This window comes from Pavona decussata, unplaced genomic scaffold, assembly GCF_977016875.1.
Source record: "Pavona decussata unplaced genomic scaffold, jaPavDecu1.1 SCAFFOLD_3, whole genome shotgun sequence".
Classification (NCBI taxonomy): domain Eukaryota; kingdom Metazoa; phylum Cnidaria; class Anthozoa; order Scleractinia; family Agariciidae; genus Pavona; species Pavona decussata.
Window position 1 is genome coordinate 869,363 of NW_028145427.1, and position 25,889 is coordinate 895,251.

Consider the following 25,889-nt stretch of genomic DNA (forward strand, 5'->3'; position numbering starts at 1 on the left):
CCGAGGTTTTATTCCGGTATTTTTACGTACACTTAAACCTCCTGTCTGCATACTCTTCTAAGGTAAGGCATAGTTGTCTGCAAGCGCTTATTGGAAGTTGAGAATGGCTATGCAGATTTCAGATATTTTAATTTGTATCGGTTGACTTACTGTTGACGTGCTCAAACCCCATCACAAATTCCTTTAATATTAACCTCCCTTCCCTGTAAAAATGTTTTTAACTGACTGAGCTGAAAAAAACAATCGTTTAATTAAACTAACAGGGCCAAGCATTTGAACTTCAAATGAAATTTTTTCATTAATTGATGCGATTATTTGAGGGTGTGCTTATTGATTGAAACAGTTCGATTTTTTTTCAAGATCTAGATAAAGAGAAAGTCAATGTTGGCCAGCTTATACAAGTAGTTAGTACACTGTGTTCAGTTTTTGACAAGCTTGAGAATAAAGGAAAGATATGAGTTGAACCAATGGCTTTCTACAAAGCGTTCGGAGTTTTACAAACTGAGCTACGAATCACAAATCTACACAAAAGGTATTTGATCTGCGCCGAACAAAATAGCGATAAATAACCTTCCCCAGTTCCATTCCCTTGTTTTCCAGAATACAATGTTACTGGTACGATATTCTTTAGATTTTTATTTACCATGAAAAAACGTATTAATAAAGAATAAAAGTAATTACATTAGTTCTTTTGACGTTCACTTTAAGGTAGTATTAAAAAGATTTACAGAATACGGCACTTTAACACACTAGACACCGAAATTCTCCTGCAGTGTTGGTAATTTCAAACAAATCAACAATAATGGTAATTGAACTGTGTGGAGGGCAAATTGGTCTAAAATCATACGCGTGATTTCAAAATCAAATGAGCGCGCAGCGCGAGTTCGATTTGAAATCACAAGCATGATTTCAAACCAAAATTGCACGACACAAAGTTCAATGACCACCTTATTACACCTATTTTGAAATCACAGAGTTTTATTGTCAATATGACATTCTGTTTTTGTTACTTCATTTCCATTTCGATGGGCTAAAGAAAGGATGCGATTTAGATCAATAAATGGTGCAATTTAGGAATAAATCGCACTGTTGAGAAGGATCACCAGTGATTTCAAAATGGGTGTAATAAAGATGTAAAACAACTATATACGTTTTTCATAGCAATCGCTTGTGCACGGCTTACAACCGCAATTGCGAAAACGTAATTAAAAAACTGGGTAAACTTAAGCTAACAGAACTAGTTATAACAAGTGTACTCGACGAGGACCCACCTTGTATAGGGGAAGGAGGGTTACATAAGACACCACCAATCGATGAACCCCGTAAACAAATTTATTGGGCTTAAAACGTGATAAAGGACGTCAATATTAAGTCACTGAAAGCCAAAATAAACAAAAACGGAAAGGTTTCAATCTTTTTCTCAGCTTTTACGTCGATAAAGGTGTGGGATAGGGGTCCAAACAGAAATAACCTTTTATGTCTTGCTTCATGAGTCCTGTCAAAGTACAATGGTTTTGATTATTCCCTAAAATATAGTTAAACTATGTATAATTAGCAATTATCACCAATGCTAAATACACACACAACCAAATTTAGTTTCTTTTTTAACAACATCACAATCAGAATCAGAATAAGAATCAGAATCATCATCATCATCATCATCATCATCATCAGAATCATCATCATCATCATCGTCATCATCATCATAATCAACATGTTCATCAAAATCTATTAGCACCGGTGTATTGACCTTACACGCCGCCAAAATAGCAGCTATGCCAGAAGCACCAATCCTGTTGAAATACAAATTTAAATTAGTCAAACATGTGTTGACTTTAAGAGCCTCAGATATAGCAGCAGCGCCAGAAACACCAATCTCGTTCCAACTCAAATCCAAATCAGTCAAACATGTGTTGACTTTAACGGCCTCAGAAATAGCAGCAGCACCAGAAGCACCAATCCCATTCTTCTGCAAATCCAAATCAGTCAAACATGTGTTGACTTTAAAAGCTTCAGAAATAGCAGCAGCACCAGAAGCACCAATTTCGTTCCAACTCAAATTTAAATAAGTCAAACATGTGTTGACTTTAAGAGCCTCAGAAATAGCAGCAGCACCAGAATCACGAGTATCATTCCCACTCAAGCACAAATTAGTCAAACGTGTGTTGACTTTAAGAGCTTCAGAAATATCAGCAGCACCAGAAGCACCAATCTCGTTCCAACCCAAATTCAAATTAGTCAAACATGTGTTGACTTTCAGAGCCTCAGAAATAGCAGCAGCGCCAGAAAAACCAATCCCGTTTCCTTCCAAATCCAAATTAGTCAAACATGTGTTGACTTTAAGAGCCTCAGAAATAGCAGCAGCACCAGAAGCACCAATCTCGTTCCAACCCAAATTCAAATTACTCAAACATGAGTTGACTTTCAGAGCCTCAGAAATAGCAGCAGCACCAAAAGCACCAATCCCGTTCCAACCCAAATTCAAATTAGTCAAACATGTGTTGACTTTAAGAGCCTCTGAAATAGCAGCAGCACCAGAAGCACCAATATCGTTCCAACCCAAATTCAAATTAGTCAAACATGTGTTGACTTTCAGAGCCTCAGAAATAGCAGCAGCAGTACCAGAAGCACCAATTCTAATCACTCTGAAATACAAATTTGTTAAACCTGTGTTGAACTTAAGTATTTCAGTTAGAAGGTAGAGATAGTTATCACCGCAGTGAATTAGATTTAATGTTTTTAGAGCAAGGCTCCGTCCAAAAGTATTAATTAAATGGGACTGGAGGTTCCTCTTATGGGTTTTACATTCTAATATACAGTCAAAGGCAAACTTAACACATTCAGAAATGACAAATTCATGGTCACTAGTATCGCTTCGTAAATTTATATGGGCTGCTATACTTTTCACAAGAGAAACTGCAGTTTTTTCACACTGTAAGGCTACAATACCACTCATAAACAAAAACGCTTGTTTCAGTTCACTCTTAAATTCATCGGTCACTACTGAGTCACAGTCAATTTCTTGGTTAACAATCAGAAAAGCAAGATAGAAACCGGCAAAGAACTCCTGAAACGTCTTGTGAGAAAACCTATAACGAAGACTAGGTTTCCTCTTTGGGCCACCGGTCTCAATCGAAAGAAAACCAAACTTGGTAAAAACAGAGGAGTTGCAAACAATTTCTTGTTCTTCAAAATATAACTCCCCCTTACGAAGAGAGTGTAACGCCATATGTCCCAGTTGTATCAGTTCTTTCCTGTAAACTGTAAGTGGGTCATCACAGTTACTTGACAATCCATGCTTTGTTTCGTATCTTCTCAAAACACAGCGTACAATCTCAATGTATAACTGCGTTTTGTTGTTTGGTAGAACACCTTTGTAATCCTCGCAGAGAATGCAAAGTAGAGCAGTATTCAGAGGATTCGTAGTTAATTCGATTATGTCTGGATGTTCAGGCCAATCACTCCGAAGCTCTTGTAGTAGCTTTCCAGGTAAGTGTTCCATGTTTTTAAAGTACTTGAGAATAAAGCTCTCCGCATCACTTTTAGTAAATCCTACAATATCCCATAAAGTGTCACAGTATCGCCTTACTTTCCTTCCAGCCTCATGACGAGATGTAAGAACAATGTGACAATCAGGAAGCACTTTACCTTTGACGAGGTTAAAGTACATTTCTGGTATACTGGAATCTGCTTCGTCTAATCCGTCAAATACTAACAAGACCTTTGATTGATTTTCATGGATGAATTTAAAAAAGCTTCTCCTAACTTCTTCGTCAACATCTTCAGGAAGAAGTTGGTCATCGATGGCTTCCCAGATATCAGATTTAATATCATGACATCTCAGAAGCAGTAGAACCTCAATCTCAGGGAAAGATTCGTCCCATTCTTGTTGTTTAGTAGCCCAATCGTACGCCAGCTTTTGACAGTAGGTTGTCTTTCCCATGCCAGAATCTCCTTCGATTAAGACAGTCCGGGGCTTTTGACATTCTTTATGTGCTCTGAATATGCCTGTAATGTTAGTGATTTCATCTGTTAATGTTCCTCGGGATTTTTCTTTGCTAACAATCTTCAACCTAGTAAAGATATCATTTAGATGAAAACTGAAGTCTTCACACCAAGGAATAGGCAGTACACGTCCTTCACAGGTTCTGTAATGTTGACGGATCCCTTCTATGATCTGGGCAGGATAAGACACATCTGCAAGAAGACGAAAATACCACAAAAGTTCGTTATTTGTTTTGTTGTTAATATATAACCTTTTTTTGCTCGTTGTGCACAACCTTATCTTGCCAAGTTGGCGGGAGAGCCTGCATTTCGTTAACAGAGCGGAAGAAAAAGAAAGTTTAAGAGCGGCTTCCTGTAAGGATCGAAAATTCCCCGTCAACGACCAATTTGGCGAATCGCTCATATTCGGTACAAAAATGCCCTTTGGTGAACTATTTTCAAAAATCATATTTTAAAGTTCCAGCGACTTTTTAATTTGGGTGTCAGTAAAACGCGGGGTCGGCGGCCGGGGCCGGGGACTATTTTTTTTCTCTATTTAATAACATTAATAATAATAATAATAATAATAATAATAATAATAATAATAATAATAATAATAATAATAAGGAATGATAACTTTATTTTTTACAAGAATAAAATCTACTAGATACAGTTAATAATAATAATAATAATAATAATAATAGTATCTTCGCTATCACCAACGGCTCAAACATGAATTATACACTGAGCTTCATGGGAAGGGCTTTCAATCGTTTTTCACGTGTTCAACCATCATCCTCTACAACACGTTGGAAGGAAAGAAGTTTGACAGTGAATCCACGTCGTTAAGCTTTCCCGTTTTTGTTTTTAAATTTGAGTGGAGTTTTTAAATTAACATAGCCTGTTCCAGGCTCCCAGAGAGAGGCGCAAAGGAGAGGCAAGGAGACGAAAACGAGTCACCCCTCGTTTTCGTCCCCTCGCCTCTCCTTCGCGCGTCTCTCTAGGAGCCTGGAACAGGCTAAAATTAACATGTCAGTTTTGACGTCGCCAATGAGATTTCAGTGTTCCCGTAGAAATTTCCCTAGTTTATTGACGGTATAAAACTATGAATTTTTTTTACATTACAGCACAAGTATTTAAAGAATAACAATTGTACAAAGGCGTTGTACAACGGCGAGTTAAATGCCTCTTTATATAAATTTGACTGAAATCTCGCCGTGGTACAAGCACGAAGTGAATGCCTCTGTATATAACGGAAACTAAACTCTCGCCGTTGTACAACGACGAAAAGAATGCCTCTGTATATATAGGAGACTAAAATCTCGCCGTTGTACAACGACGAAAAGAATGCCTCTGTATATATAGGAGACTAAAATCTCGCCGTTGTACAACGGCGAAAAGAATGCCTCTATATACAAGGAGACTAAAATCTCGCCGTTGTACAACGGCGAAAAGAATGCCTCTATATATAAAGGAGACTAAAATCTCGCCGTTGTACAACGGCGAAGTGAATGCCTCTATATATATAGGAGACTGAAATCTCGCCGTTGTACAACGGCGAAAAGAATGCCTCTATATATAAAGGAGACTAAAATCTCGCCGTTGTACAACGGCGAAGTGAATGCCTCTTTATATATAGGAGACTGAAATTTCGCCGTTGTACAACGGCGAGTTAAATGCCTCTGTTTGGAAAATCTAATAGGGCAAAGAAACGGTCTTTCCTTTCTGTGACTAATCTTCGTAAATTTTCTGTAAGCTTCCAAGTACCCCCAATCAATATACTTCAACTCCTTAAAAAATGATATTAAAGATTCCATTTCTCTTCCAACTTTTTTTTACACATTTAACATCTTTTGTATCATAAATGTTAAATAGCGATGAATCTGCTACCATTTTTGCGGATCGATTTTCCTGTATTTTTTCCCGCGAACTATTTTTAGTAGCAGTTCACGGCTGGTTCGCTTTACAGACAAATGTATGAAAAGTTCAAAACATGACTGGACGCTTTCTGGCACAGCTACATCCCTCCAATTTTTTTTCCTAAAATCCTTTTCCTAGTGCTAAAAGTTTCCAATTCATGAATTTTTCAGCAGCAATGTTTTATGAAAATTATTTGACATCGGATTTCCATACAAACACTGTTATTTCAAGCCTGTTTGCCTTCTCGTCAAAATGGCGTCGATAACCGTGGGGGTGTTCATAGTAAGATCATGCACATTTTAGTTCAAGAATTTGTTAGTTTAAGGAAATATATTGTCTCGTACCTTGTATTTTTTGCCTCATTTCGTTTGTTAGAAGAATAAAAGGTCGTCAATTCACGGAACAATGTCCGCCAGAATACGGAACTGCATCGAGTGTTGCCACCGATGACCTATCCTAAGCTAGTAAGCTTTAGAGACTCACTTTTTTTATATTGGCTTTAATCCTTATTTGACCCACAAATGACCTGTGATGTCGAAAAACAAAAAAAGAGACACCGACCCCGACCCCGGCCCCGACCCCGCGTTTTACTGACACCAATTTTGATTATTAAAAAAAACATTAACAAATCTTTTTACATCTTTTCGCACCTCTCAACTGAGAAGCAACGAATCGCATGTTTTCATTGCCACTCAACGTAAGAATACCTTTAATATTAATTGGTTCATGGTTGCAAGCGATTTCATCTCGATCTTACAGTTTTTAAAATGTTTATTCTAATAGAGTATTCCATTTTTCCGCTTACCTTAAGAATTCAGCGAGTTTTTTTAGAAAACCAAGCAGCTAAGGATTCATGACATCTCTTAGATTTGATCTGTCAAAGGCGCTTGTGTTTGGACAACTGTTACACGTACTGAAGTAAACAAAAGGCAAATGCCGCCGTGGTGAAAGAGCACAGATTTTCATTTCAAATTTAGACTTTCGAGAGGCCAAAACCTCTGTGACCGTTGTCTGCATGATAGTGTACATATCGTCAGGGTCAATGTACAAATTAACAAGATTTGAGTTTATTTTTTTGGATTTTGGCCTTATTGGAGTTAATTAGCTTCCATTTTGTCGATAAATCTTGTGTTATTTGAGCCGAACACATTGTAAAAGTTCTCCGATTTTCTCAGAGGGAAGCGTTGCGAGTCCGAGCTTGAAACTTGGCATGGTGAATGTTAAGTAAAATTATCGAAAACTGAGGTACCAGGAACACTTTTGTGCCGGTAAATATTACCTACATTTCGCCGCCATTTTTAACCGCTCTACAAAGGTGGTTTTAAAGTGCCCGCTAGAATCACAAAATAAATAGATTTGAAAATGTTTAGTAGTGGACAATAAACAAGAATAGTTGTTCATAGTTTGTGTAAAGTTTGACTTTAACTGAAGTTATTTGAAGCATTTGGCAGTGCTTCGTTCACTCACCTTATTTTGAGCCTTCAGTCGGTCGAAAACCCGCACTTTGACCGTAGTTTCAAATTTTTGCGAATCTCTCAAAATTAAAAAGTCGCTGGAACTTTTAAATATGATTTTTGAGAATAGTTCACCAAAGGGTATTTTTGGACCGAATATGAGCGATTCGCCAAATTGGTCGTTGACGGCGAATTCTCGATCCTTACAGGCAGCCGCTCTTAAAGGCTTTGAAATTCAATAAAAATGTACCTTTATTTTTAAATTTATTTATACTTCACAAAAAATTGCAATATTTCTTTTTTACCGTACCCAAATTCGCAATTAGCCAATCAGAAGCCTAGTCTACTGTCCTGATAACCTACGATATCAAGTCTATGACTAGCCTCCCACGCAGACTTCCTTAGGGGTTCGTCAGGCGTTTCCTCGAGGAGACGCGTGACGAACCCCTAAGAACGTCTGCGTGGGAGGCTAGTCTCTGACCTGATATCGCACGATATCATAGTCACTTTCGGGTAAAGTCACCCTGCTAGCAGAGCCTTTCTTTTGCTTGCTCGATTATGGCGTTCGCGAGAAAGACTCTGCATGAATCGAGTAAGATCTTTATTGAGCATGCGCTGCATGTTGCTAGGATACAGTTTTGAACCCAGGCCTAATATGCCTAATAGGCGTGCGCTTGCCTCCAATACAGCATTTCAAGGCGAGCCTTTCAGATAATTTTTCAGGGCAATGAGAGGAGAAACCCCCGTTAACATCGGCTGCGAAGGAACATGAAACGAAAGTTCATCTGACCGCTTGGATAACTCTTTCATTACCGGAATCGCCAGTTGATAAACTAATGATTTGCCGTGTCCGGTAGGAAGAGAGACGGACGTATCTGAGCCGTAAAAAAATCAAATCATGTAATCCATGGAACATACCAATTATATTACAGTCAATTCACGTCACGCGTGACCAGTATTTCCGAGAATAAAATGAACATTCGAATTTCTCTTTGTAATGTCCGACGTGAATGAAATGTTGAACATTTCTATAGAAATCTTTCCGAAGAGGACGCATTAACAGAAAAAAAAAGACTTCGGAATCAATTGTTATTCTAGAAATACTTAATGTTGTGGCTGCCTTCGCACATCAAACTTATAACATCCAAAGGAGTTTCGACAAGCAAGACTGATTGTTATTCGTAAGATAAAACCATTTACTTAAGATAACAACTCAGACGGCCTTCCACACATGTGGATGATGAAGGATTACACGGATAAAGACCAAACAAAATCACACTCGTGATGAGAACGAAAACATGGCGGCTACGAGCCAGGATGAGCGGTCACCAAGCAAATTGGTGACATGCATCCGCTGACCTTACAAAAATATTACTGCAGTACCGCTGTAGTAACATGGCTCCTCAACTGCATCCGTGCAGTCACAAACAACAGTAAACTTAAAGGTTTAAACTTCAATAAACTAGTAGTTAAATGCTCCGCAAACAGTAGCATCTCGAAAATTCACATAACTGCTCCGCAGCAGTTACTGAAATGATCAACGAGTTAATAAATTTAATGTTCAACTGCAATTTTCACTGTCATAATCATGTTGCTCTTCAAGTGTTCTTCGTTGGCTCCTCGATGGGGACTTCCCTGGTCTCCCGGTGAAGGACATCCTCGCAGACCACTTCATCTGCAGTCAACAGTAGAACAAGCTTATGTATAGGTCTGTCTAGATATGACGGCGGGCTTTGGCGTTTGCCACGATCATCCAGATCTCCATCTGCCATCAGCAACCTGACCTTTCTGACGAAACCATCTAGGGTAAGTCTGCACTACTCTGCCGAGCGGCCACTTATTACGGGTTCCCTATTCTCTTTGGAAATTACTACGTCACCAACAGTAAGATTTTTCTTTGGCTGAACCCACTTCTGTCTGACTTGTAACGATTGAAGATACTCTTTGCGCCATCTCAGCCAAAATTCGTTCGCGAAATACTGCACTCTTCTCCAACGCCTGCGGCAATACACATCCGCTCGTTCAAATTCTCCTGGCGGTGGTAACACTCGTTTCGGCTTCATAGTGAGGAGGTGGTTTGGTGTTAATGGCTCTGGTGCATCTGCATTACATAGGTAGTCAACACTGAGAGGTCTTGAGTTGATAATGCACTCGACTTCTGTCATAAATGTGCGCAAAGTTTCATCATCGAGTTGACTCCCGGCCTTCAACAACAGTGATTCCAATGCATTGCGTACACTGCGAATCAACCTTTCCCAGGTTCCTCCCATGTGGCTAGAGTGGGGCACGTTCATTTCGAATGGGATCCACTCGCATCCATTCCTAAGCAAGCACTCTTGAACGTGTTCTTGGTCCATCTCAGATAAAGCTGACTTCAATTCATTCCGTGCACCAACGAAATTTGTCCCTTGGTCAGACCTCAGCTGCCTGACAGCGCCTCTCCGATTCATGAAACGACTCAGCGCATTGATAAAGGAAGAACTGTCCAGTAAATTGGCAGTCTCCAAATGAACACTTCTTGAACCCATACACGTGAACAATACTCCATAACGTTTAACGTCACTCCTTCTTTCTTTGACAATGAACGGTCCGAAGTGATCAACTGCACAATAGGAAAATAGAGGTGCTGGTTCGAGTCTGTCCACAGGAAGACAAGCCATCTTGTGCTGCTCTGTGGGTCTGCGTAGCCGTCTACACGTTTCACAGCTTGATATGAATCTTGACACTCCCGAAGATCCACTGATCAACCAATAGCCATTCTGGCGCAGCTCGTTATGCGTCATCCCGCGACCCATGTGGTTCACTTTCAAGTGGTGAAGTTTAATTAATAGTTCAGTCAAATAATAATAATAATAATAATAATTAATATTTGTATGGCGCAAATTAGCATGTGTATATGATCAAATGCGCCTAACAAATTGTATATGTAAAAAATAAAAAATAAAAAATAAAAATAAAAAATAATTAATTAAAAATAGTTATTTACAATTCTTACAGTCCTTACATCGTATTGTAAGCAACTCTAAATAAAAATGTCTTCAATTTGGACTTAAAACGTGTGAGATCAAATGACCTTTTCGCGGAATAATGACTGGATGCTTCATGTCAACTGGTAAATTTGCTCTACCGATACGTCCTCCAACACGAAACAAGGGATCCAGTTTGTACAGCGAACTGGACTTTCGCAATGCTTGATTTCTTCTTCTAGCTTGACCTCTGTTTGTTTCTCCGTCAGTCACATTCAGGTTGCAGAGAATTTGAAGTTCTTCATGGAAATGTTCGTACTGCAAACACCGGATGATGGTCTTCTCTGCTTTTTGAAGCTCTGACAGTGTAACCTTTTGCATAGATTTCTCAGCATCTGCCCCTGACCTTGTCACAGGTTTCCTGGGCTTCTTCACTTCTCTTTTTTAAAACTTGGACTTCAGTCGTAAGCATAGCGCTATGACCGTCATAGCTTGGTACCAACTGGATACACCATCCAGTCTGCTCGTCTCGAAGTGATCAGGAAATGGAACAAAACTCTTGACTTCCGTAATCAATACGGACACTTTCTTCACCTCCGGGTCCGACTCTTGAAGGGGAGACACCTCCACATTTTCAGGTTTACAGGGTCCGCTCTTCCATAGAAACTCAGAACCGGTTAACCAACGCGAACCTTCTACCAGCTGCTTTGCTGTGAGTCCTCGTGACGCGTAATCTGCTGGGTTGTTGCTTGTGTCAACATAGAACCACGAGTTAGGATCAGTTAGGTCACGGATCTGCTGCACCCTGTTAGCGACATAAACGTGAAATCTCTTAGCTTCATTGTTAATGTATCCGAGAACTACTCGGCTGTCTGTCCAGAAGAACTCTTTGATCTCTGGGTACTCCAACTCTCTTCTCACAAACTCACTTATTCTTGCTGAGGTGGTAGCAGCTGCTAACTCCAGCCTTGGGATGGTCTTGTGCTTTAGAGGTGTTACCCGTGCCTTTCCGACGACGAAAGAGCAATGAACTTGGTCATGTTCGTTAATCAGTCTAAGATAAGAGCACTGACCGTAGCCCTCCACTGAAGCATCTGAAAAGTAGTGCATCTCCACAGCTTTCACGGAGCCAAAGTTGTTCGGTTTGAAACATCGCTGTATCCCCAGCTTCTCCAACTCTACGACTTCTTGTCGCCACTTCTCCCACTGTGGGTGTAGATACTCAGGGACAGGGCTATCCCAGTCTAACTTATCTTTGCACATCTGCTGGAGTATCTGCTTTCTTTTGAGTGTCACAGGGGCTATGTAACCGTTAGGATCATAGATAGAACCAATAGTCGACAAGACACCTCGCCGAGTTAAAGGGCGGTCACGAAGATCAATACGGAACCGAAAACTATCGTTCTCAACACACCAAGTCACACCCAGGGCTCTCTCAATAGGCAAAGGATCTACGGCTAAGTTCAGTTCCTTGATTCCCTTTGCATGGTCATCAGCCGGAATAGCCTCAAGAACTTCTTTCTTAAAATAATGAAGAAGCGTTCTCAAGTCGAATAACTCGGAAAAAGAATTTTCCGAGGCCCTTAACGGGAATCGAACCCATGACCTTCCTGATACCGGTTCGACGCTCTAACCACTGAGCTATGGGAGACCCATGGTGAGCGAGGCCATATACTAGGTTCTTATGGGTGACACATGTCCTGCTATACTGCAAGGCTCAAATATGTCCAAATGATAAATGTGGTTAAATGATAAATGGAATGGCGACTTGGATAAAGTGAAAATAATGAAGAAGCGTTCTCAAGTCGAACTTCTTTCTTGTTAGACACTATCTTGTGTAATCTGAGCGCTGCTTTGTCACAGATGGCTTGACTGGCTTTGATCAATTGGATGGCTTCAGGAACTGTTGAAACGGGCTTCAACCCATCATCTACGTAGAAGCCCCTGCGTATAAACGCAGCTGCATCCGCACCAAACTCTTCTTCACCATCGTCAGCTGCTCGCCTAAGCCCGAAGTTCGCACAACCTGGGGAACTACTGGCTCCGAACAGGTGAACTTTCATACGGTACTCAACTACTTCATTTGACGGGTCCCCATCCAGCCACCATAAGAAATGCAACAGGTCTCTGTGCTCTTCGGCAACTACGAACTGGTGGAACATGCTCTTGATGTCCGTCATAAATGCAACGCTTTCCTGGCGGAAACGACACAGGATTCCTAACAGATCGTTCATAAAGTCAGGGCCTTGTAGCAAGTTGTCGTTGAGGCTGACTCCGTTAAACTGGGCTGAACAATCAAACACCACTCTGATCTGTCCCGGTTTCTTTGGGTGGTAGACTCCTGTATGTGGGACATAATTGAGTTTACCATCTTGTACCTCAAGACGATCTACAGGAACTCTTTCTGCACATTGAGAAATTAAGTCCTTCATAAAGGTCTGGTAGTCTGCAAAGAACTTCGGATTCTTCTTGAATCTGGCAATTCAGCTGGTTCCACCTCTTTACAGCAAGTTGGCGATTGTTGGGTAGACACACATTGTTTTACTTCAATGGAAGGGGCATTTCATAATGTCCATCTGGTCGTTTCTTCACTCCGTTCTCTAGAATCCTTAGGAATCGCTCATCTTCTATGGAATAAGGTTTGTTCTTAGTACTTGTCTCAACAAAGTCAGTTTCTAGCACACGGAGAACCTTCTCCGGGTCAACAATCTCTTTGGCCTTCGTTGTGAACGCAAAGCGGCTATGGACTTCTGAAGCTGTAATTCTATTGCACACACCCCTGTTTCCGTCTTCCTCATCACGTGACTTACAGACTCTTCCGATCACTCCCCAGCCAAGTACGGTTCTTTGGGCATACGGCTCATCATCTTCGCCGGCAACTATTTCTCTTGGTCGGATGGCTCTCGGACAGTTGTTTCCAATCAGGATAGAAATCTCTGCGTCTGGATGGTACGGTGTTCACTTATCGGCGAAGGGCTTCTAATGTTGCCATTCTCTGGCAACTTCAGGTTTTGGAATCTGAGATCGATTGGCTGAAACAAGTTCTCGGGTAAAGGCCACTGGCATTTTTACAACACACTCCCTGTGATAATCCAAAACTTCTAGCCCAGATATCTTGCTGGTTTGAACGTGTGCATTCTGCTCTTGCATTGTTGTCAACAGAAGCTCAGTTGACGGGCCTTGTAGATTTAACCGTTCACAAAGAGTTTGAGACACAAAACTGACATTTGAATGGTCATCAAGAACTGCATACTGCAACACTTCCTTGTCTGGCTCTCCCACTGGCCTGACCCACACTGGTACAATCATGGTGTGATCAAATCCACTGCTTTGATCAGGAAGTAAACATACACTCATACAATTAGAGACGGCAACACTGTCTTGTGTTTGTTCCTTGTGGAGGCATGTGGAATGCATTCCTGAGCACGTTCTGCATTTCAATCTCTTTCGGCAGTTCGCTACCTGATGACTGTTACTGGCTGCACAGCCCATACATAGACGTTCACGGAAGAAGAAGTCTCTCCTTTCACTGAAAGGTCTTCTGCAAAAATCACGAGACTGATGTGGCAAGGAAACTACCCCTGTTCCTATCTGGCTTCTGTCTGCTGTGAAAACTTGGACTGCTAGATGTAGACAGGCTTTCCAACTCTGGAATGTTCGCCTTATCTGCTGCATCTCTGATGAAACCCGCAAACTTGAGAAAGGTAGGGTAACTAGCTTCACCATGGGTGTGTCTCCAATGATTAACTGCATCCCTCCACTTAGTCTCTAAGTAGTAGGGAAGTTTAGCACATAGCTTCACATTTTCTTTCGCATAATCCAGTACAGAAAGTGCTGGAATGTTTTCCTTGGCAGCTAAGACTTTATCAAGAAGGTCAGAATATTCTCTCAGAGCAACAGCGTCCTTAGGACCTATCTTGGGCCATTTATCTAACTTGTTGATGAAGGCTGAGCTAACAACATTGCAATTTCCATATCTTTCCTGCAGTACGGACCTGGCTTTCTGGTAAGCATCTTCTGTGCCGATCAGAAGATAGTGTTCCACAACTTGTTTTGGCTTTCCTGATACATACTGATTCAACATATTCAACTTGATGTCTGCCTCTAAAGGTCTCGAGTCAATTAGGGCATTGAAGGCACTTTTCCAAACTGGGTATTGCAGGGGGTCACCGCTAAAAATTGGAATGGTAATCTTTGGAAGCTGTCCAGAGACAAACAATTGTTTGCTCACAGTACTTTGTTCTAAGTTAGCTTCAGTTAACTTGTCCATACATTTTTCCAGTGATAATGCTACCTTTTCCCACCCTTCACTGAAGGAGTTTGCTTGACCTTGAGGATGAACAAACTGGTAGTTTGAAGGTGATGCAACATCTGCTGACATAATTGGTGATGGACCGCTGAAAGGAATAGTTACAGGAGGATCACCTCTTGTTGGTGTGACAGTTTGAGAACTAGGCACTTCTCCTTGAGTGGGAAGGCTTGTCTATGTTCAAAATGACGAACAGTAAATACTGAGTTTGTTACAACTGCTGCAGAGAACGATGGAGCTGATGCCCGCAAACTACATGTGGTTGACTTAGGTGTGGATGTTGTTGTTAAAACTGGCGCTAGAGAAACCTGGGCATAGGACTGAACTGACGTGGAGACCACATTAGCACTGGTAGGTACTGGAAGAGACTGTAAGAACCTTTTAACTCCTTCGCCCTTACAATCAGAAAGAAGAGTAGCTAAGTCTTCATCCTGAAGCGAGGGTGTTTGCTCCTTTTCAATCTCTTCGCATACACTTAACTTGGCTCTGCTTAGTTCGAGCTCCATCTTCAGTCTGAGCTCTTCTAGTTTTTGTTCCTGCATTACCTTCTCTAGTTTTAGAGCTTTTTCTTGCTCCACAAAGGCTAACTTAACCTTCAAGGCCGCTTCTTCCTGTTTTAGCTTGTACTTATCTGCCTTGGTTGAAAGTACAGTATCCACATTTGATTTGTTGGTATTGGTCAATTTACTCTTCTTGGAACCCTTAGAACTGACAGAACCAGACTCCAGTGCAGTTTGTTACAAGTATCTAATTTCATCCCTCATATCCCTTTCAAAACTAGACCACTCACCACAGACTTGCTCCCAGATGTCCCTGACATTCGCTAACTCCTCGTCTTGAACAATTTCTCTGATCTCGTTATACGCATCCGTGAATTCACTCCACAGAACTTGAGCTCTACTAAATTCCTGCTTCCAAGTTGATAATTCATTAATAATGAACGGAGAAAGGAAAGTTCCTTGGAGATGCGTGACACTTGAAAATGTTTTCGGATTGGATTGATATAAAAATAATTATCAAAAAGTGTCAAAAATGGTTTGAAAGAAACACAGAAGTTTCGGGTATATAACCCTTCTTCCCGAAACGTCTGTGTTTCTTTCGAACCATTTTTGACACTTTTTGATAATTATTATTTTTATATCAATCCAATCTGATAATTCATTACACTGTCCTCGAAGCAACAACGTATTCCTTAGTGATCCTGTAAACGTAGACCTTTTAGACTTGAACGATTTAACTTTGATTTCGGTTTGATAGTGCCGACCCTTTTCAGTTAGCTTCCTGCTGCGAACTTCAACCATGTGCTCACCATTTTCCTGTTCCCTAAATGCCTAAACTTCGGCAGCCTTCGTTAACTCCGTAAGTTCAACAATTAAACGCAACGAATTCTCGCAAACGTCTTCTTTAGCATCTATTACAAAGTTGTCGCTGCCAACAACAAAGTCATTACGGTAGAATTAAACTCACTAAGAACCACAACTTGACTTGTTATTTCAACCGCATCCTCCGTGGGTTGTTATTGTGGCTGCCTTCGCACATCAAACTTATAACATCCGAAGGAGTTTCGACAAGCAAGACTGATTGTTATTCGTAAGATAAAACCTTTTACTTAAGATAACAACTCAGACGGCCTTCCACACGTGTGGATGATGAAGGATTACACGGATAAAGACCAAACAAAATCACACTCGTAATGAGAACGAAAACATAGCGGCTACGAGCCAGGATGAGCGGTCACCAAGCAAATTGGTGACATGCATCCGCTGACCTTACAAAAATATTACTGCAGTACCGCTGTAGTAACAAATGTTGTAATGTAAAGAAAAATTCAAAGCTTTATACCGTCAATAAACTAGGGAAACTTCTACGGGAAATTTGAAACCTCGTTGGTGATGTTCAAAACTGACAGGTAAATTTCAAAACGCCGTTCAAATTTCAAAATGCCGGTCACGCGTGAATTGACTGTAAGAAGAATCTCGTCGAGAATAACTGGTGTTTGTCTTCGAGCACGGCGAGCAGATCTCGCAGCCATCTTCTTTTGAATTCTCACCTTCCTCTCCGGAACTCCTCATCACAATCTCAAGTTCATTCAGTTTGACCTTAATGGTGTCCTCAACTTCTTTCCACTGCTTGAAAAGCTCTATAAAATGTTCCTCATCCAGATAGTTCATTTCCTGATTCTTCATTTCATCAATAACATCTTCATATCCAGCTCCTCCTAATCGCACCAGCGTGTCCCGGATCTTCTGCCAGTATTCACTGAACACTGCATCACTCAAAGAGGCTTCCCTTGCCTGGTTCGATACAGCATTCATAAAATAATTCACACGAGCAATGTCAGCCTCACGGCTGGTGTCCTCGGAATGGGGAGGAGCATCCCAACCAGCGGGTGGAGGACTCAGTTTGCAGATTGTCCTAAGGAGGACTATCAGGAGGGCGGGGCTGAAGCCTGTGGATGACACTGAAGAGGGTTTGGCAGGATACAGTTTACTCCACTGCATTGAATTTACGATTCCTTCTTTTCGAAGCAACTGGAGTGTACAGTGTGCTGGGTCACGTTTTAAGACGTTTCGAAGATTCTGTGGTGGAATGATTGTGTCCAATATTTGCCTCAGGACTTGTGAAGCCACGCTGACCAGGAGTTGGCATAAACGAGCATAATTTGTTCTTTTTCTTTGGAAGGTAACTCCTCGGTCGAGACCTACAACAAGAGTTACGAAAACATTTGATAAGAGCCCTGCCTTCTTTGCTGCTGAAAATTAATTTTCCTCTGCTTATCGCTAGAGGCAAGAAATAAAAAAAATGCAACTTTCAACTAGAAAGTTAATTAAGAGGTGAATTCTCGAACCATTTTTCCTTCTTTTATTTATTTAAAAATTTGAAAATTACAACCTACCACGTCACTGAAATCATTTAAGTGGACGGAAAAACACTATCAATCTGAAAGACCTGGAAGACGCATTTGAGTTTCAGTCCCTGGGAAGACAGAGTTTCGTTGTCTTTCACCTCATTAGTATTCTTTCTATACCTTATTATAGGAAATTAATGTTTCATGAAATAAACGCGAAACTAAAAAAAAAATTGCGTTAACTTAAGTCGCGTTAATTTTTATAAGCGTTAATTTCTGCGTCACAAATTAAGTAGCGTGTTAATTTTTTGCGACCTTAATTTTCATGAGTTTCGTCCCAAATTCTCTATACACACCAGAAAGGAAAATGCATTGTCTTCTCTGAGTGGAGATCGACCGGTATCATGGACACTGTGAAGAACGCTCGAAGTGGCCAGATTACTTCGCTTAACTCCGATATGTTTAGGGACAGTTCCACGAACATTGTTTGCATTTCGGAATTTTACACAAATTTGTTCCTGTTGTCGATGAACAATTCTGTTTCTCTGTGTAAATCGCGTTAATATCCCTCGTTTTGAAATTTTAGCACCTCTTTGTATTAATTTTTCTAGCTACAATTCGCGTTAATTTAAGTTGTGTTAATTTCGAATACCTTAATTAACGCAGAGACTTGCGAGTCATGTCACAAACGTGAAGGTTAGTTATGACAATTTTTTTCATAACATACCTGTATTGTTCTCAGTCATGCCTTCAGACGGCTGAAAAGCCTGGGTAGAAGAACGAGACTTTCCGCGTTCTGCTTGCGTTGAGCTCAGACAACCAGAGGAGGCAACTGTTGAAACAACGTATGGACCAACCTCAGTAACTGAAACAGCTGTAAAAGCTGAGTAAAGTTTAACCATGTGACTGAGTCTTTAAGTAAGCTATTTTGGAAAAATTCAGTGTGATGTCATTGTCTACAAAATCTTTTTCTGACATTAATTCGGTAAAATATTAAGAATAATAGACCATTTATTTTTCTTACACAGAAAGCGAAAATATGTAGCAAAACCCCTTCCCCTCGAATTCTCTTGATTTACTAGATGACCACCCCACACTGGGGTAAAAAGAAAAATAAAGTTAAATAAAAGTGGGCGTACACCGTCCGTGTTTTCCACCGCCTTTGTCACTGCAAATTGACGTCATCTTCGTGTACCTCTCCCCCCCCCCCCACCTTAGCCTCTTTGACGCCAACGTTCTTAGTATCCTTCTGTTATCAAATTCCAGCAACCGTACTACCAGTCAAAAAAGTAACCGATGTCGTAATTCAATGTCAGTAATAATAATTATTTATCCGCAAATACTGGATATGTCTTGGGACCATTGTTTATCCAGAGCGTACGGCATGAAATAAATGGAGTGAATGGGTCAAAATTTTCATAAGGGATCATCTCTGCCAAAATTCTGTTTTTTATTCTGTTATGTTGCGATTGTGCACAGCACGTATGTGCAAGAAGATTATGTTGATCCCACGATTCTTTAATAAAGGAGCACTATACAGCTTCCATTAGCAACACAAATACAAAGCATTCAGAATCTGGATTTTTTTCTGCACTTTCACGTGCTTGTTTCTTCTTAATACAGACATAACCAAGCCCTGCATTCTCCCACGTTATGCATAGCCTTTGAATTGAGTGAACGCTGGAACTAACTCTTTTGGATTTTTAGGCAAACGAGATTATCGTGGGTAAAGGAAAGCAGAAAACTTATTCCTGCTTTTGCCGAAGAAAGGGCGTCTGCTATCGCAGTAATAATAATAATAATAATAATAATAATAATAATAATAATAATAATAATAATAAAAATAATCATAATAATAATAATAATAATCTTTATTATCTTGAAAGCATAAAAATAACAGGAGGGGAATTATTCGCATTCACAATCTCTGTAAAAAAGAACAGCCTCTTTACGTTGACTATGATCAGTTACGTCTTGTCATCAATTATTATTGAAGTTGACGTATAGGAGAAGTAAGAAAGTGAGGGTTCTGAGGAAGGGACACAGGGACACAGTGACGTACAATAGCCATGGGATTAACGTCATCAAAACTGATGACATCATAATCTAAAAATAGATTTAGAGTTCTGAGGAAGGGACACAGTGACGTCACAAAAGCTCACGGATTAACCTCGTGGTGGCATCATAGTTTAAAATAGATTAAAATGATGTAATGGAATTATTTTTAACCACAGCGATCTACAGATTTTTTATTATAAAAGAGTTGAAATTTTAGCCTCAAATCTGGTTTCACAGGTATCGCCTTAAAGCAAGAACTAACATCGTTCCCTTGAACCAAACCAGGATCTAGAATTTCTAAGCTAAAGAATCTGCATTTGGAAGTCTTTTTAGAAGTTAATTTGGGGAGATTAATACAAAAAAAACGGTTCATGTAAGGTGTATTGATTGGTTTTGGATAAAGTGAAATATTGCCTTGTCATTGTTCTATTCGATTTTTTCTATATTTGGTTGTGTGTATTTTCTGCCTAATTTCTAAAAAGTTTCGTTTCTGGTTGAACTTTGTCGTGGATTAAGCAATTAAAACAGTCTTTTGTTGTCTTTGTTTATTACAGTGCGCTGTCAACGGTAATGCCGACATCATTATCTAAAAATAGAATAATTGCATCATCGGGGTGGAAAGGCTTCAGCGATTCTGTAAAATCAGAAAGAATTTTTAGTGGTATGCTACCTAAAAATCTAAAAATTGATAGAATTATGGAAAGAAATAATTATTTTTCGTAACAAGATTATGTGGTTTTGCTGGTTACAAAAAGTTGAGATTCTTTGAAATATTTCGAAGCAGAAACGTGACGCGTGTTCTATTTCACGCACCGTTACACATCCTGATTATGTAAACTCAGTCGAGCTTTGTTGGGGATTAAACAATTAAAACAGTCTTTTGTTGCCTTTGTTCATTACAGTGCTCCGAGTAAGAAAATTCCAGTTCATTAATTTCTTGCTGCTAAATTGTGTATGTTAATTATAATTATGGCGCACTGACAAACTAACACACTTTCACAGAACTTACTGAAAATTCTTTATTTCAATTGTTCAACATTTCAAGTACAAAATATAAAAAAGTGACATACACATATATTGATAGAAAACTGTATGTTTTAATTAGAACCTCTCAACTCTAAATATTCAAAGATTCAATATTTCATGTTGTAATCAATAGTCTTCTGTGCCAGAATATTTATAACATGAATCCTTTCGATTACGCCGAGATCGCCTGAAGGGTCCGAATGTTTTCTGTGCATCATCATCCAAATATTTTTTAAGTTGCGGGATTCGTGGTCGTTTTCGCTTTTTAGGCGGAGATATCACTTCCACCGTGGGAGGTGGTGTTAAAATAGATGGAGCTAAGGTTGGTGTGGCAACCATGCAAGTAAATGCATGCACAAAGTGAAAGCGCTGACACTTTTCTAGAGAAAACGTCATAGCTCTGAATGGAGTAAAACTCGGCAATTCACTGTGTTTGCGGCTCATGTGTCTTCGCATAATATATTTATTTCCTTGAAAAATCCTCTTCACAAACAGAAAAGGTCCAACTCATGTCTACTCTGTGGAAACTTGACGAGAACTGAGAAAACGACAAATGTTTTCAGATTTATATAGGCCTAAACCACACCCAAAGGACTATTGTTTAGCCCTCTCGCGACCACCACCACGACCGACACCACCACCACCACAACCACTTACACCACCACCACCACCACCATCACCACAACCACTAACAACACCACCACCAACACCATCACCAACACCAACACCGATACCACCACCACGACCGACATCACCACCACCAACACCAACACCACCACCACCATCACCACCACCGACACCAACACCAACACCAACACCACCACCATCACCACAACCACTGACAACACCACCACCAACACCATCACTAACACCAACACCGACACCACCACCACGACCGACACCACCGATACCACCATCACCACCAAAACCATCACCACCAACGACACCATCACCACCACCACCAACATCAACATCATCACTACCAACACCACCACCATCACCACCACCACCAACACCATCACCACCAATACCACCGATACCACCATCACCACCAACACCACCACCAAAACCATCACAAACAACATCACCACCACCACCAACACCATCACCACCAACGCCATCACCAACACAACCACCACCACCACCAACACCATCACCACCATCACCACCACCACCAACGCCATCACCAACACCACCATCACCCACACCAACACCGACACCACCACCACCACCACTACCACCACCAACACCAACACCATCAGCACCAACACCACCACCACCATCACCACCACAACCAACACCATCACCACCAAAACCATCACCACCAACGCCATCACCCCCACCACCAACACCAACACCGCCAACACCGACACCAACACCACCACCATCTCCGCCACAATACTATTGTTTCACACCATATTGAAGTCAATATAAAGCACATCAAAGGAGAGTCGGAGCCATTTGAATGTGAGAGAATGTTGTTTAAACTTCATTTGCGTCAGAGCCAACCTTTTTTTTTAAAGATGAAGAGACTTTACACACCAAATCACAAGTTGTATGAACAATATTATTTAGATCAAGCCAAACAAAAAGGTGAAAATTTGCTAGCCTTTCATGATGTTCAATCTCAGCGCGGATATGGACTAGGAGGTATATTCAGAGGTCTGTTTCGCTCAGTGGGCGATGCCTCATCTACGACAAGGTGCCAAGGTGCTTGGTAAAAAAGCTTTACAAACAGAGATTAATGTTGCCCAGGATGTGATTGAGGGGAAGGATATTAAGACGGCGGTCAGTAAACGTGCTGAAGAAGCCCTGGGTGATATTACTTCCCAGAATTCTCCGCAAGAGCAGTCAGGTGGTGGTCGAAAAGCTATAAAAAGGAAATCTCAGTTTTACAGTTTACTCAATCTAAGAGACGAAAAATAACTCCAAGGCGGCAAGGACAAGAAAACTTCGAACTTTGGTCTTAACCGACTAAAGCTTTATAATAAAATACTGTAATGCACTTTTACTAAGTCATTCCATGATCATGTCTCAAGTAGTGAAGAGGAATAGAGGGTACCTTCAACTCCTTGCTTGTTGCCCCCACCATCAGCGTCAGTTTCTTTTGGAAACGACTACTCCGCAATAGATGCATGCAATAGTACAAGCTATACATAATGTGCTTCATAGTCATGTACCTGTTACTGAGCAAGTTAGACTAAAGCTGATTCCATTCGAGGATGCTATTGCTGACCTAGTTAACCCAAAAGTTCCCTATAAGTACAAGAAAAAAATCCTTGTTCAAGAAGGTCGTGGATTTATTCAAGATGTGTTGACCCCTGTAATTACTAGCCAGGGGTTTCTGATGTTATAAAAATCAAGACTTAGTCTGTGGAATGATCAGTTGGATCTTGCTGTTAACAAGCGCCGATCAAAATTAAACGAAAAGTGGACTGGTAAGAAGAGGACGAAAGTGGAAAGGAAGATGACTCAACCTCTGATGAGGAAAGTGATGATGAGGAGCCTCGAATTAAAGATGTTTTAAAGAGTCTTTCCAATGCTGTTTCCAAACAAAAAGCCTCTGATCTATTACACAGTATGGCTGCTTCGAAGGATATCCTGTTTTGGAAACCTAGTGGACTATTACTCCGAAAACAACGTATGATTCCTGTAACCAATATTGCTGAGCTGGTCGATTATGTTTTACTCCCTCACAATGCCGATGTGACCCAGCCCCGTGCCCTAAATACATTTATTGACGGATTAGCAGAGCTGGCAATTGATAAGCATTTGATAAAGAATAAGAAAATTCTGACGGATTTGTTGGAAAAAGAAAAAGTGTATCGAGATCAAGACAAATCCGACAGTGAAGCAATTGATAAAGAAACGATGTCCGAAAATGGTGATATTGAAGATGTCACGGAAACAGCTTCTGAAAGTGCAAATTTCCTTGCTACCATTGCAATGGTTCAAACGTTTACCAAACTGCGGTTGTAAGATGCCCCACATGTTTTTGGTATGACGGCTTAAAGATTTGTCCAGTTTGCGAACACGATATTCCTGTCCGCGAGCGAAATCACTCAAAAGATGGATTCATTCGATGCCCTGATTATCACGCAGTGAGGCATATTGACCCAAAGACTTAACAAGAAACAAACTATCCTCCTAGCGATGGAGAGAATATAGATGATTAACACTGTGATAAGAACTTTGCTTTGTACTTGAAATGTTGAACAATTGAAATAAAGAATTTTCAGCAGTTTCTGTGAGCGTGTGTTAGTTTTTCAGTGCGCCATAATTAACATACACAATTTAGCAGCAAGAAATTAATGAACCGGAATATTCTTACTCGAAGCACTGTAATGAACAAAGGCAACAAAAGACTGTATTAATTGTTTAATCCCTAACAAAGCTTGACTGAGTTAACATAATCAGGCTGTGTAACGGTGCGTGAAATAGAACACGCGTCACTTTTCTGCTTCGAAATATTTCAAAGAATCTCATCTTTTTGTAACCAGCAAAACCACATAATCCTGTTACGAAAAATAATTATTTCTTTCCATAATTCTATCCATTTTTAGATCTCACTCGACCGGGTGTAAAAAGATAGCATACCACTAAACATCCTTTCTGTTTTTACAGAATCACTGAAGCCCTTCCACCCAGATGATGCAATTATTCTATTTTTAGACCATGATGTCGGCATTACCGTTGACAGCGCACTGTAATAAACAAAGACAACAAAAGACTGTTTTAATTGCTTAATCCCCGACAAAGTTCAACCAGAAACGAAACTTTTTAGAAATTAGTCGGAAAATACACACAACCAATTTTTTTTCATTATTTCCGAGGTTTCAGGGAAATATAGAAAAAATTGAATAGAACAACGACAAGGCAATATTTTACTTTATCTAAAACCAATCAATACACCTTACATAAACCGGTTTTTTGTTTTTTGTTTTTTTGTTTTGTTTTGTTTTGTTTTGTTGTTTTTTTTATGTATTAATCTCCCCAAATTAACTTCTAAAAAGACTTCCAAATGCAGATTCTTTAGCTTAGAAATTCTAGATCCTGGTTTGGTTCAAGGGAACAATGTTAGTTCTTGCTTTAAGGCGATACCTGCGAAAGCAGATTTGAGGCTAAAATTTCAACTCTTTAATATGAAAAAATCTGTAGATCGCTGTGGTTAAAAATAATTCCATTACATCATTTTAATCTATTTTTAACTATGATGTCACCATGAGGTTAATCCCTGAGCTATTGTGACGTCACTGTGTCCCTTCCTCAGAACTCTAAATCTATTTTTAGATTATGATGTCATCAGTTTTGATGACGTTAATCCCATGGCTATTGTGACGTCACTGTGTCCCTGTGTCTCTTCCTCAGAACCCCCACTTTCTTACTACTTATAGGGCTCTTCCACTGTATTTGGCTATAAGTAGCGTTGGATGCTATTAGCATCTTGTTTAGAATGAGAATAGAGTTCCCTTTCTTCTTTAAAGCTGACTCTCAATTACCTACTTTTCTCTTTCTTAGAACGAAGTCTAAACCAACAGAATTTAACATTGCAAAACGGAACTAAATGTCACTGAACAAGTCCGATCCAATTTGCCATGAGTGTGATTGAGTGTGATTGATTGAGTCATGAGAGCTCTACACGCTCTCCGTTCTTTCGTTTGACATATCTGGTATCGGCATGCATGGAGAGCAAAAAACGAGAAGAGACTGGGGAGAAGGGGCGCCCTCCCTCTTCTGTCCAGTCTCCTCGCTTTTATTATTCGTTCGCATCGCAGTTTTCTTCGCGCTGCTTTCCACGTTCTGAAAGCCAAGAACTGACTACAAAGAAGAGTAATATCCATTAATGGACAGATTTTCAATCATTGATGACATCCATCTCCGTCAATTCATCGATTAATTGGCCCAGCAGGCATTAATTACACTAAAATTAACTCTGACCTGTAGCGGTAATCTGCTCTGCAGGATAAAATTTCGACGTGCCGAGACTGTCCCCCGTTTTCCTAGCCTTTGTCCTAGCACCAGACGCGTTATCTTGCTGGTCCCCATTCCTTTTCCTTTTTACTGTACTCTGGCTAGTTTCGGGCAATGAAGCAACTGTAAAAAGAAAGCAAAGTTGTATGTTAGTGTCGATAGTAAAAATAAGGAGACGATTCGATAAACAGCCGTCTGCAAGGAAACATAAACAATTAAAATAACAAAATTTAATATCTCTTCAGGCAGGGAAAACTATGGAGTCGTCAAAGAGACTACACAGGGAAACCACCAGGGTCCAGTTGTTCGAAAGCCGATTAACGCTAATCCCCGATTAAAAGTTAACCAAGGTT

At 40.3% G+C, this 25,889-nt stretch overlaps 1 protein-coding gene across 1 annotated transcript in view; it reads right to left on the minus strand.

Annotated features, from left to right (window-relative positions):
* The window catches only part of LOC146489772 (uncharacterized), a 55,542-nt gene that overhangs the window by 13,987 nt on the left and 15,666 nt on the right, over nucleotides 1-25,889 (minus strand). Inside the window, exons 6-9 of the mRNA XM_085103300.1 lie at nucleotides 25,504-25,659; nucleotides 18,209-18,313; nucleotides 16,684-17,334; nucleotides 1,739-4,197 (exon numbers count right to left, since the gene is read on the minus strand). Coding sequence (XP_084959426.1) covers nucleotides 1,739-4,197; nucleotides 16,684-17,334; nucleotides 18,209-18,313; nucleotides 25,504-25,659 — 3,371 coding nt within the window. The remainder of the gene's footprint in view (nucleotides 1-1,738; nucleotides 4,198-16,683; nucleotides 17,335-18,208; nucleotides 18,314-25,503; nucleotides 25,660-25,889) is intronic.